The sequence below is a fragment of the Apteryx mantelli genome, chromosome 23, assembly GCF_036417845.1.
Source record: "Apteryx mantelli isolate bAptMan1 chromosome 23, bAptMan1.hap1, whole genome shotgun sequence".
Taxonomy (NCBI): domain Eukaryota; kingdom Metazoa; phylum Chordata; class Aves; order Apterygiformes; family Apterygidae; genus Apteryx; species Apteryx mantelli.
This window is the reverse complement of record NC_090000.1, coordinates 8,623,873-8,635,850: the sequence shown is the minus strand read 5'-3', so window position 1 is coordinate 8,635,850 and position 11,978 is coordinate 8,623,873. Positions and strand designations below refer to the sequence as shown.

General features: G+C 67.8%; 2 protein-coding genes and 1 long non-coding RNA gene across 5 annotated transcripts; 2 read left to right on the top strand and 1 right to left on the bottom strand.

The window, feature by feature from the left end:
• The first annotated feature begins 148 nt into the window (after window positions 1-148).
• On the top strand, window positions 149-5,177 carry DDX25 (DEAD-box helicase 25). Of its 3 annotated transcripts, none has more exons than XM_067310070.1 (12): window positions 149-179; window positions 266-323; window positions 1,550-1,603; window positions 1,769-1,904; window positions 1,981-2,073; window positions 2,178-2,280; window positions 3,013-3,127; window positions 3,346-3,523; window positions 3,984-4,221; window positions 4,465-4,627; window positions 4,717-4,905; window positions 4,985-5,177. In XM_067310070.1, exons 5-12 carry the CDS (start codon window positions 2,012-2,014, stop codon window positions 5,044-5,046), a joined length of 1,110 nt encoding a protein of 369 aa, XP_067166171.1. In that variant the 5' UTR covers window positions 149-179; window positions 266-323; window positions 1,550-1,603; window positions 1,769-1,904; window positions 1,981-2,011; the 3' UTR covers window positions 5,047-5,177. The 3 variants fall into 3 exon arrangements, with proteins under 3 accessions (XP_067166171.1, XP_067166170.1, XP_067166169.1); XM_067310069.1 differs by having other exon boundaries at window positions 1,519-1,603; XM_067310068.1 differs by lacking the exons at window positions 149-179; window positions 266-323 and having other exon boundaries at window positions 1,575-1,603; window positions 1,830-1,904.
• Window positions 5,178-5,513: 336 nt separating this feature from the next.
• On the top strand, window positions 5,514-10,501 carry VSIG10L2 (V-set and immunoglobulin domain containing 10 like 2). Its single transcript, XM_067310022.1, has 6 exons — window positions 5,514-5,595; window positions 6,503-6,856; window positions 8,592-8,906; window positions 9,015-9,287; window positions 10,247-10,369; window positions 10,473-10,501. Exons 1-6 carry the CDS (start codon window positions 5,514-5,516, stop codon window positions 10,499-10,501), a joined length of 1,176 nt encoding a protein of 391 aa, XP_067166123.1.
• Window positions 10,502-10,847: 346 nt separating this feature from the next.
• Window positions 10,848-11,775, bottom strand: LOC136994052 (uncharacterized). Its single transcript, XR_010886276.1, has 2 exons — window positions 11,385-11,775; window positions 10,848-11,136 (listed from the first exon to the last, which is right to left on the bottom strand). It is a non-coding gene; the product is annotated as an uncharacterized lncRNA (long non-coding RNA).
• Between the last annotated feature and the right edge of the window lie 203 nt (window positions 11,776-11,978).

The following is an 11,978-nucleotide window of genomic DNA, read 5'->3' as shown; positions in this document are numbered from 1 at the left end:
GCCGGCCGCGCGGGGGCAGCGCAGGCTCGGGGAGGCGGTGGCGGCGGGTGGGAGGGGGAGGAGGGAGGAGGAGGGGGCGTGGCTCCCTCATGAATATTCATGCGCGGGCGGCGGCGCCGGTAACGGTCGCAGCGGCCATGGGCTCGGCGGCGGGGGACGGCGAGGGGCCGGCGCAGCGGGTGAGGGGCCGGGACCCCCCCCCCCCCTCCCGGTTCCCCCCCCATCCCGGTGTCCCGCCCCCGTAACGGCGTCTCTCGCTCCGCAGCTCTCCGGGCTCTGCGCCCCGCGCCGTGCCCGCCGCGACTTCCCCCTGCGCCGCCGCGGTAAGGGCCTCGGTGGGGCCGGGCCCTGCCCCACAGCGCGCCTTCCCCCCCCCCCCCCCGCCCTCCCCACGCGGGCCTGCCCCCCTGCCCCACGGTGCCCCATCCCCCTGCCCCACAGTGTCCCGGCCCCCCGCCCCACGGTGGGCCTGACCCCCCCCCGCCCCACGGTGGGCCTGGCCCCCTGCCCCACAGCATCCCATTCCCCTGCCCCACGGCGGCCTGACCCCCTGCCTGTGGTGGGCCTGACCCCCCCTGCCCCACGGCGTCCCATCCCCCTGCCCCGTGGTGGGCCCTGTCCCCCTGCCCCACAGCATCCCGGCCCGGTGCCCCACGGTGGGCCTGGCCCCCTGCCCTGTGGTGGGCCCTGCCACCCTGCCCCACGGCGCCCCGTCCCCCTGCCCCACGGTGGGCGCTGACCCCCCGCCCCATGGTGTCCCATCCCCCTGCTCTGTGGCAGGCCCTGGCCCCCTGCCCTGTGGTGGGCCCTGCCCCACGGTGCCCCATCCCCCTGCCTGTGGTGGGCCTGACCCCCCCTGCCCCACGGTGTCCCGGCCCCCTGCCCCATGATGGGCCTGGCCCCCTGCCCTGTGGTGAGCCCTGTCCCCCTGCCCCACAGTGTCCCATCCCCCTGCCCCATGGCATCCCACCCCCTGCCCCACAGCAGGCCCTGTGAGCCCTGTCCCCCTGCCCCACAGCATCCCATCCCCCTGCCCCACAGTGTCCTGTCACCCTGCCTGTGGTGGGCCCTGACCCCCTGCCCCATCATGGGCCCCATCCCCCTGCCCTACAGCGTCCCGTCCCCCTGCCCCACAGTGGGCCTGACCCCCTGCCCCACAGCATCCCATTCCCCTGCCCCAAGGTGTCCTGGCCCCCTGCCCCACAGTGGGCCTGACCCCCTGCCCTGTGCTGGGCCCTGCCACCCTGCCCCACAGTGCCCCATCCTCCTGCCCCACGGTGTCCCGGCCCCCTGCCCCACGGTGGGCCTGACCCCCTGCCCTGTGGTGGGCCCTGCCCCACGGTGTCCCGTCCCCCTGCCTGTGGTGGGCCCCAACCCCCTGCCCCACGGCGTCCCGTCCCCCTGCCCCATGGCATCCCACCCCCCTGCCCCACGGCAGGCCCCGTGCCCCCCCACCCCCAGCGGCACCCAGCCCCACGCAGGTGACGTGGGGCGCTGACACCCGGCCGTGGGGGTCAGCGCCGGCCTTTCCCTCCCCCGCGCGAGCCAGCCTGCGCCTGCGACAGCGACAGCGACGACGATGACAACGGCGAGGAGGAGAGAGGTGGGTCCCGCCGGCCCCTCCGCCGCCCCCCTCGCCCCGGGGGTCCCCGCGAAACACCCACGGCGCCGAGTGGGGTGTGTGTGTGGGGGGGGGGGGCTCTTAACGCCCCGCCACATCCCGCAAACGACACCCCCCCCCCCTTTTCCCTCCCTTCCTCCCTCCAAGCGGAGCGGGCCGAGAGCTCCCTGCTCAACAAGCTCCTCCGCACGTCCCTCGTGGAGTCCAGCCACCGCGTGGAGGTGCTGCAGCGCGACCCCGCCTCGCCCCTCTTCTCCGCCAAAACCTTCGAGGAGCTGCCGCTGTGAGCACGCGCCCCCCCACGCCCCCCACGCCCCCCACGGCACCCACTCACCCCCCCTCCGCCTCCCCTTTCCCAGGAAAACAGAGCTCCTGCGCGGCGTCTACAGCATGGGCTTCAACAGGCCTTCCAAAATCCAGGAGACGGCGCTGCCCATGATGCTGGCGCACCCGTGAGTACGCCGAGGGGGGGGGGGGACACACGGCTTTTGGGGGGGCCCCCAAGCCGGACCCCCCCCCCCCCCCACAAGCCGCCGCTTGCTTCCTTCCTTCGCAGCCCCCAAAACCTGATCGCCCAGAGCCAGTCGGGCACGGGCAAAACGGCGGCTTTCGTCCTCGCCATGCTGAGCAGGGTGACCGCCGCCGAGAGACACCCGCAGGTGCCGCGCCGCCTCCCTCTCCCGCTCCGATTATCCCGTTTCCTGCTTCGGTTTTATACCCTCCGTAGCGACCGGCGCGGGGGGGGGGGATAAACCCCCCACCCCGCGTGACGTCCCGGCGCTAAAAATCGCGGCGCCCGGCCAAGCCTCCGGCCGAAAGACGAGTTTTTCGCGTTAAGCCGGGCTTTAGCTATCCCGGATTTAGTTTTTTTTCCGGGGGGAGCTTCGACGAGCGGCCGCAGGGACTCGAGCGGCGCTTTTCCCGAGCTCGTTTTACACCGCCAGTTTCCGGTTGCTCCGACGCTCCTGCCGATCCGAGTCTCCTCCCTAGATTTCGGTATCGGTTATCCGAGCCGCTTATCGCGTCTCAAGGTCTCTCTAATCGCAAATGCGCCAGGTAATTTAAACCGGCGCCGGAAAGCCGGACGCGGAAACGAAGGGCACCGCGCCTCCAGAGCCACGTTTCCCCGGCAAAAAAAACGGCGACGGCCGCTCTCTCCCGCCTAAATCCCTCCGGCTGGGCTACATTCCCACCTTCCCAAGCTCCAAATCCAGCTGTTGCCCATCCCCGTGCGCTCCCGGAGGAGCTTAGCGGCAGGCGACTCCAGCGTTTTCCCATTCCCCCTTCTCCGAAATGGTGTTGTTCACCCTGTGGTTCCGGCCTTGGCGGCGGTGTCGTCCCGCTTCCGAAGGCTTCGGCTCGCGGCTCATGGCTCCCTTCTCTTCCCAAAGTGCCTCTGCCTGGCTCCGACCTTCGAGCTGGCCATGCAGATCGGGCGCGTGGTCGAGAAGATGGGGCAGTTCTGCCCCAACATCCGAGTGATCTACGCGGTCCAAGGAAACCGGGGTGAGTCCGGCCCCGGCGGAGCCGCCGCGTTCCCGCAAACGGGATGAACGCCGAGCGGCTCGAACCGAAGGCGCCGCCGGGCGGCCGGAAACGGGCACGAAACGCGTTCTGGCGGCCGGAAACATGCCAGGGCGGGGGGGGGGGGGGGGTGAGAAACGGCTCGTTCGGAAGCGGCCCGACGCACTTTTCCGCCCTCTCCACTCCGCTCTCTCCCGCAGTCGCTCCGGGCACCGTGCTGCAGGAGCAGATCGTCATCGGGACCCCCGGGACGGTGCTGGACTGGTGCTTCAAGCGCCGGGTGCTCGACCTGAAGAAGATCAGCGTGTTCGTGCTGGATGAGGCCGACGTGATGATCGACAAACAGGGCTTCTCCAGCCAGAGCATCCGCATCCGGAGGTGCCGCCACGGCTCGGAGCTAATCCGGCCCGGTTTCGACCCCATAGTTGGTTAGAGATGAAATCCCGCGGTTTAAAACGAAGCGATCCGAACTGGAATTCGAGCGGAGATGCTCAAATTCCGCTTAGTCCAGGGATCCGCTTTTCTTTAGTGCTACGGCAGCTACGTAGGAATGCTTTTATCTCGCTTAAGTTCACTCCGAGCTATTCCGTCGCTCGGGCGAGGAGCGTAGCGCAAAGGAAACAGCGGAAAACAGCTTTTCCTTCGGGACGCGGGCGGGGCAGCGACGCCCCGCGGGTTTTCCACCCCTCTCTCGCGGCTGATCTCTCCGAACAACGCTCCGAAAGCGGGATTCGCCCCCCCCCCCCCGAAAAAGCCCATCGAAGCCGCTCTTGCGTGTCGCCGACGCCTCCGGACGGAGGGGGCGGCTCACGAGCCCCCCCTTTCCGCCCGCTCCCAGGTTCTTGCCCGAGGGCTGCCAGCTGCTGCTCTTCTCCGCCACCTTCCGGCAGGCGGTGTGGCAGTTCGCCGCGCAGCTCGTCGGCAACCCCGTCGTGATAAAGCTGCGGCGCGACGAGCTCACGCTGGGCGCCGTCAGGCAGTTCTACTTCGTGTGCGAGAGCCGCGCGCGCAAGTACGGCGCCCTGTGCAACGTCTACGGCAGCATCACCGTCGGCCAGGCCATCATCTTCTGCCAGGTAGGGCGGCCGCTTCCCGACCTTCCCCCCCTCTCCGCTCCTTTCCCTTCCGCTTCCCTCCTCCGCCGCCTTTCCGGAGGGGATAACGTGAATTTGCTGGAGAGCCGCCGCGTTTTGGGGTTTGCCGAGCGTATCGAGGTCCCAAACGCTGCTCCGTAACGAGCTTCGCGGCGCCTGGGGGGGGATCGAGCCGGCGCGTCGGGGCTCCGCCGGGACGCTCGGCTCTGTCTCCCGGCCGCGCAGACGCGGAAGATGGCGGAGTGGCTGTCGCTGGAGATGACGGAGGACGGGCACCGGGTGGCCATGCTGACGGCCGAGCTGACGGTGGAGCAGCGGGCCGACGTGATCCAGCGCTTCCGCGACGGGAAGGAGAAGGTCCTCATCACCACCAACGTCTGCGCCAGAGGTGCGCCCTCGCCTCCGCCGTCCCTTTTCCGAGCTGCCGGATGCTCTTCTCCCTCTTCCCTTTTTTTTTTTCCCCCCCTTTCTCTCCAGGGATCGACGTGAAGCAGGTCACCATCGTGGTGAACTTCAACCTCCCCGCCGACGCCAAGCAGCAGCCCGACTTCGAGACCTACCTGCACCGCATCGGGCGGACGGGCCGCTTCGGCAAGAAGGGCATCGCCTTCAGCATGGTGGAGAGCCGCGACCTGCACCTCGTGCGCATGCTCGAGGAGCACTTCCGTGAGTAGCCGGAGGCGCCGGGGCGGCAGCGGGAGCGGGGCGGCGGAAGGGCCGCGCGGAAAAACGCCCCTTTCCGCAGAGACCGAGATCAAGAGGTTGGATCCCGACGACATGGACGAGCTGGAGAAGCTCGACGCCTGAAGGGCGGGTCGAGAAGAAAAGAGGTTTAAGGTGATTTAAGGTTTTCCCGTTGCCTTCCCGAAAATTCCCGTTTTTTTTCGTTGTGCTGTTTTCAAAGAGAAAGGGGAAAAATAAATAATTAAAAAAAAACAACCTAGAAACTCTTGGTGGTTTTCCATGTTTTCGGACGTGGCTTCCGGGCTGTTTTCCGCCCATCTCCGTTGCTTTGCGGCCGGAGCGGGGCTGAGCCCGAGGGCGGTGGATGAAACGGCGGCGGCACCTCGTGCGACGAGTGCGCCGGGCCTCAGCCGGGGGCGGCGGCCAGATTGCGGGGAGCTGAGCGGCCTCGGGTTTCGGCGGCGCCATGAATAATGGAATGGGAATCGGGGCCGGGGTAACCGGAGCCGCTCCGGGGGTGGTGGCGGTGGCGAGGAGCCCGGCTCCGGCTGCAGCTCCGGCTCCGGCTCCCGGCGGGGGGGCATGGAGGCATGGAGCGGGGCTGGGCGCTGCCGCTGCTGCTGTGCTGGAGGGGCCGCTGGATCCTCTGGCTGCTCCCGGCGCTGGCGGGGGGTGAGCTGCGGGGGCGCCCGCGAATCCGGGGGGGCAGCAGCGGGGAGGGAGGGAGGGAGGGACGTCCCACGGGTGCAGCCACCACCCCCCCCCCCCAAAAAACACTCCCCTGGTAGGGTGGGAGGTGCTGAGACCTGCCCAACTCGTTGCACCCCAGGGCACCACTGCATGCAAATGGGGAAACTGAGGCACAGCAGGGTCAGGTGGTTCCCCAGGGAGTAGCCGGGGGGGGGGGGGGGGGCATCCCATGGGTGCAGCCCCCCCCCCACCCCCCCACCCCCCAAAATCCTTCCCTGGTGGGGTGGGGTGTGCTGAGACCTGCCCAACTCGGTGCACCCCAGGCCACCACCACATGTGAGCAGGGAAACTGAGGCACAGCAGGGTCGGGTGGTTCCCCAGGGAGTAGCCGGGGGGGGGGGGACATCCCATGGGTGCAGCCCCCCCCCGCCCCCCCACCCCCCAAAATCCTTCCCTGGTGGGGTAGGGTGTGCTGAGACCTGCCCAACTCGGTGCACCCCAGGCCACCACCGCATGCGAGCAGGGAAACTGAGGCACAGCAGGGTCGGGTGGTTCCCCAGGGAGTAGCCCGGGGGGGGGGGGGGGATGTCCCATGGGTGCAGCCCCCCCTCCTACCCCCCCACACCCCAAAGCCTTCCCTGGTGGGGTAGGGTGTGCCGAGACCTGCCCAACTCGGCGCACCCCAGGCCGCCACCGCCTGCAAATGGGGAAACCGAGGCACAGCGGGGTCGGGTGGTTCCCCGGGAGCGGTGGCAGCGGGGAAGGACGTCCCACGGGTGCAGCCCCCCCGAACCCCTTCCCCGGTGGGGTGGGATGGGAGCCGCCGAGACCCGCGCAACTCGGCGCACCCCAGGCCGAGGGTGCTGACGGCGGCGCGGCGCCCGCGCAGGGGATGCGCCGACGGTGTCGGTGCCGGGGGCCTACGAGGAGCGGACGGTGACGGGCGTGCGGGGCCGGGCGGTGGAGCTGGGCTGCGGGCCGCCGGGCGCCGCCGTGGTCTTCTGGAGCTTCGCGGGGCCGCCGGGAGCGCCGGAGCCGCCGCGGGCCGTGGCGGTGGCGGCGGGCGGCCGGGCGGCGCTGGCTCCCGGCGCCGGCGCCCTGGGTCGCCCCAGCGTGCGCAACGGCACCTTGCGCCTGGGCCGCCTGCGCCCCGCCGCCCAGGGCCGCTTCCTCTGCCAGGCGCTGCGGCCCGAGCGCGGCCGCCTGCGCGCCGCCTACGCCGCCGTCCGCCTCCGCGTCCTCGGTGAGACCCCCGCTGCCGCCCGCTAGCCCGTAGTGCCGCCCCCCGCTAGCCCGTATTCATCCCGCTAGCCCATACTGCAGCCCGCTAGCCCATATTGCCATCCCGCTAGCCCATACTGCAGCCTGCTAGCCATTATTGCCATCCCACTAGCCCATATTGCAGCCTGCTAGCCCACATTGCCTCCCACTAGCCCATATTGCAGCCCGCTAGCCATTATTGCCATCCTGCTAGCCCATATTCATCCCACTAGCCTATATTGCAGCCCACTAGCCAATATTGCCTCCCACTAGCCCATACTACAGCCCCACTAGCCAATACTGCATCCCCCCTAGCCCACATTGCCTCCCACTAGCCCACATTGCAGCCTGCTAGCCCATACTGCCATCCCACTAGCCCATACTGCAAGCCCGCTAGCCCACATTGCAGCCCGCTAGCCATTATTGCCATCCCACTAGCCCATCTTCATCCCAGTAGCCCATACTGCCTCCCACTAGCCAATACTGCATCCCACTAGCCCATATTGCAGCCCACTAGCCAATATTGCCTCTCACTAGCCCATACTGCAACCTGCTAGCCCACATTGCAGCCCGCTAGCCCATACTGCAGCCCACTAGCCCATATTCATCCCACTAGCCCACATTGCCCCCCACTAGCCTATATTGCCACCCCACTAGCCTGTATTGCAGCCCGCTAGCCATTATTGCCATCCCGCTAGCCCATATTCATCCCAGTAGCCCATACTGCCTCCCCTTAGCCAATACTGCAGCCCACTAGCCCATATTGCCAGCCCACTAGCCCACACAGCACCCCACTAGCCCATATTAATCCCACTAGCCCATATTGCCAGCCAGCCCACTAGCCCACACTGCCTCTCACTAGCCCATATACCATCCCAATAGCCAATACTGCCATCCCGCTCACCCACATAGCATCCCACTAGCCAATATACTATCCCACTAGCCCATATTCCATCCCACTAGCCCATATTCCATCCCACTGGCCAATACTGCATCCTGCTAGCCCATGTCGCACCCCGCTAGCCACTCTCCAGCCCCTTCCCCCGGCCAAGATGCCTCCCACTAGCCAATCCAGCATCCCGCTAGCCGCCGGGGCCCCTCCCTGGCCGGCTCAGCCTCTCCCAGCCCCCCCCTCCCACTAGCCAACGTGGGGTCTTGCTAGCCACCCCCGGCCCTCGTTAGCCCCTTCATTAGCCAGCTCGTTGGCCGCTCGCCCGGCTCCCTGGGCAAGGGAGGGAAAAGGAGGGGTGCGGGGTGGGAAAGGAGGGATCGGGGGTGGGAAAAGGGACTGGGGGGTGGGATAAGAAGGGAGTTGGGGGTGGGAAATAGGGATTGGGGGTGGGAAAAAGAGGGATTGAGGTGGGAAAAGAGGGATTTAGGGTGGGGAAAAGAGGGATTTGGGATTGAGAAAAGAAGGGAGATGGGGTGGGATGCAGGGTTGGAAGAAAAGGGATGTGGGGTGGGCAAAGGGGGACGTGGGATGGGAAAAGAGGGAATGGGGGTGGGAAGAAAAGGGATTGGGGTGGGAAAAGAGGGCCATGGGGTGGGAGAGGAGGAACGTAGGGTGGGAGAGGAGGGATGTGGGGCAGGAGAGGAGGGAACGGCAGTGGGCAAAGGGGGACGTGGGGCGGGAGAGGAGGGATGCGGGGCGGAAAAAGGGGGACGCAGGGCGGGAGAAGGGGGACGCGGGGCGGGTTCCCACGGCGGCGGCCCCGCAGTGCCCGTGTCGAAGCCGGCGGTGCGGCCGGCGGCGGCGGCGGTGGCCGAGGGGGCGGCGGCGGCGCTGCGCTGCGCCGTGCGCGAGGGCTCGGCGCCGCTGCGCTTCTCCTGGCGCCGCCACCACCCCGCCGAGGGGCACCGCGGGGACGACGACGACGGGGACGACGACGGCGGGGACGATGGCGCGACGGCGGGCCGGGGCGCCGCGCTGCGCCTGGCGCCCGCCGCCCGCAGCCACGCCGGCTGGTACGCGTGCACGGCGCGCAACGAGGTCAGCAGCCGCAGCAGCGCGCCCGCCTTCCTCGACGTGGCCTGTGAGTGCGCCCGCGCGGGGCGGATTTGGGGTGATTTGGGGTGATTTGGGGTGATTTGGGGTGTTTTTTTTTCCCCCCCCCGGTGACGCCGCGCCCCCTCTGCCGCAGACGGCCCCGACGCGCCGGTGATCACGGCGGGCGGGGGTGAGGCGCAGCGGGCGCTGGCGGCCGCCGAGGGGGCGGCGCTGGTGCTGCGGTGCCGGGCGGCGTCGCGCCCGCGCTGCCGCTACGCCTGGCTGCGCGACGGCGGCCGCCTGCAGCGCGGCGCCACGCTGCGCCTGCCCCGCCTCGCCGCCGCCCACGCCGGCACCTACGCCTGCCTGGCCCGCAACCCCCGCCTGCGCACCCGCGCCCGCGCCGCCCTCCGCCTCACCGTGCGCCGTGAGTACCTGCGGCCTGCCCGCCCTGCCTGCATCCTGCCTGCATCCCTGCCTGCACTCTGCCTGCAGCCCTGCCTGCACTCCTTCCCCCCTGCCTGCATCCCTGCCTGCATCCTGCCTGCCCTGCCTGCACCCCTGCCCACATCCCTGCCTGCACTCCTTCCCTCCTGCCTGCATCCCTGCCTGCACCCGTCTGCACCCCTTCCCTCCTGCCTGCATCCCTTCCCTCCTGCCTGCAGCCCTGCCTGCACCCCTTCCCTCCTGCCCACAGCCCTTCCCTCCCTTCCCACATCCCTGCCCCCCTCCCCACCCAGCTCCCTGACAGCATCCTAGCTCAGGCCACTTCCCAGGCCAATTCCCAGTTGGGTTCCCAGCTCCACTCCCAGCTCCATCCCCCACCTGGTTCTCAGCTCCATTCCCATCTCTACTCCCACCTCAGTTCCCAGCTGGGTCCCACCTGCATTCCCAGTTTGATTCCCAGCTCCATTCCCAGTTCGGTTCTCAGCTCCATCCCCAACTCTATTCCTAGTGCTATCCCCAGCTCCATTTCCAACTCAGCTCCCAGCTTGGTTCCCACCTCAGTTCCCAGCTTTCCCAGCTCCATAAGGACCCACCTGGGCTCATCCCAGCCCCGGCCCATTCCCCCCATGCCATTGCCCAGGCTGGGCCAAGCCACTGCTGCTGCCGCCGGCGTTTGGGGTCCCACTGCCTCCACGTGCCGAGCACCGGCGGGAGCGATGGCTGCACTGCTGCTGCTGGAGGCAGCGCTGGTTCTGTGTGTGAGCAGCCCTCAGTAGGTTTCAGAGTGAACAGGCCAAGGCTCCCTCTCCCTCAGCACTCCCAGGCCGGAGCGCATCCTGGGGCCGCCCTGGGATGCAATGAGGGGGGGAGGGCGCTGCAAGGAGCCTTCCCTCCTCTTCCTCGCGCCCTGCGGGGCTGACAGCAGCCGCTCTCTTGCAGCCCGGCCCCCCGTCGCCTCCTACGTGGCCGCGCCGGTGGCGGCGGTGGCGGGGATGGCGCTGGCCGCCGCCGCGGCGCTGCTGGCCGCCCGCCACGTCGCCCACAACCGGGACCAGCACCCCCGTGAGTGTCACCTCCCTCCCTCCCCGGGGGCTTCGCCGCCGCGCGGTGGCGCTTCCCCCCCTCTCCGAAACGCCACCCCCTGTGTCCGTGCGTCCGTCCGCAGGGCTGCACGCGCTGCTCTTCCGAACGTAAGTGCCCGCCGCCCTCAGCCCTGCGCGGCCCCGCCGCCCCGGCTGAGCGCCCGCCGCCCCGCGCAGGGCCGGCCCCGACGCCGCGCCGAGGGACGCCCCTGGGGCCGGTGACGCCGAGCCGCCTGCCACGGTGGCCGCCGCGGTGCCGCCGTGACCCAGCACTCCCAGCCCTTTCCCCCCGCCGTTTTCCTTCCTCTAATTCCCCGCCGTCGGAAAGGAGCGGTGGAGACGGCCTTCGCACCGCGGCGTTTTTTCCCCAGGGAGCAGCAGGGGCCGAGGCGGCTCCCAAGGGCTCCGAGTGCTGCCGGAGCCCCTGGGAGCCAGGCTCCGTAGTCGAGTTATTCCCAAAGCTTAAATAAATATTTATTTCCCATTGCATTCGGGGCAGTTGTCACCTGTATTCGGGCCGGAACGAAGTCGCGGGCCGGGAAGCGGCGGAGGGCGAGGGCCGCGTACGCCCCATTTCCCAAGGAATATTGACGGCTTCCGGGGAAAAGGCAGCGCGGGTTTCCGTCCGCTACGCCCACCGCGGCGCGTTGAGGTCACTGCTCGCGGGGAACGGTGCAAAGCGAGGGGCTGGGCGCCGCGGCCGAGCGGCGTTTGCAGAGGAGCACAGAGGTTTTTTTCCTTTTTTTCCTAGGGAAAAAAAAGGCAAAATAGGTATTTTTATAAATAAAATGGGATTTAATTAATTAATTAATTAATTAAATAAAACGGGATTAAAGGAGGGGGGAAAGACCCACCACACTTAAAACAGCGTCGCTCAATATAACTCATCGCAACAGCTTCGCCCTCCGCTGGGACCCCCCAAAATTTGCCCCCCCCCCAAATAAGCCCTCCTTAAGGATATATACGTATATAATATATGTATATAATATCCTCACGCTGTATATGCGGTGCCGCGCCGGCCCGCCGGCAAAGCGGTTTTTCTCCGAAGGTCCCGGGATCTCCGGGAGAGGCCAGGCCAGCTCCGCTTCCTCCCTTCCCCACCGCCAGCGCCGCTCCTGCCCGTAGCTAGGAGAAAAAAACATATATATTAATATATATACGCACACACTTGTTCCATTAAAAGAAGGCTGCACGTGTGTCGCCTCGGGGCGGCTGTGACTGTAATTTATGCGCCTCATTTTTGGGGTTAAATGCTCTGATTTTGGGGCCGAGCGCTTTACAAGCGCAGGTTTGTTTTATTTACGCTGATTAAATTTGGAAAAGGGGGGGAAAAGGAAAAAAAATAAAATAAAATAAAAGCAGTTAAAACGTGGCACCACCTCCATCGCGCGGCGGGCGCTGTTCCTGCCAGGCTGGCGGGTTGCGTCGAGCCTGGAGCGCTTTCCCAAGGGCTCCTTCAGCTCCGGAGGCAACGGCAGGTATTCCAGCGGCTCCTATTCCCTCGGCCCGGCAAACAGCTCTTTGGGCGGCGCCTCCCGCTCGTCCCCGTCGGTGCAGCCGGGGGACGAGGGGGGCGAAGGCGCGAGCGA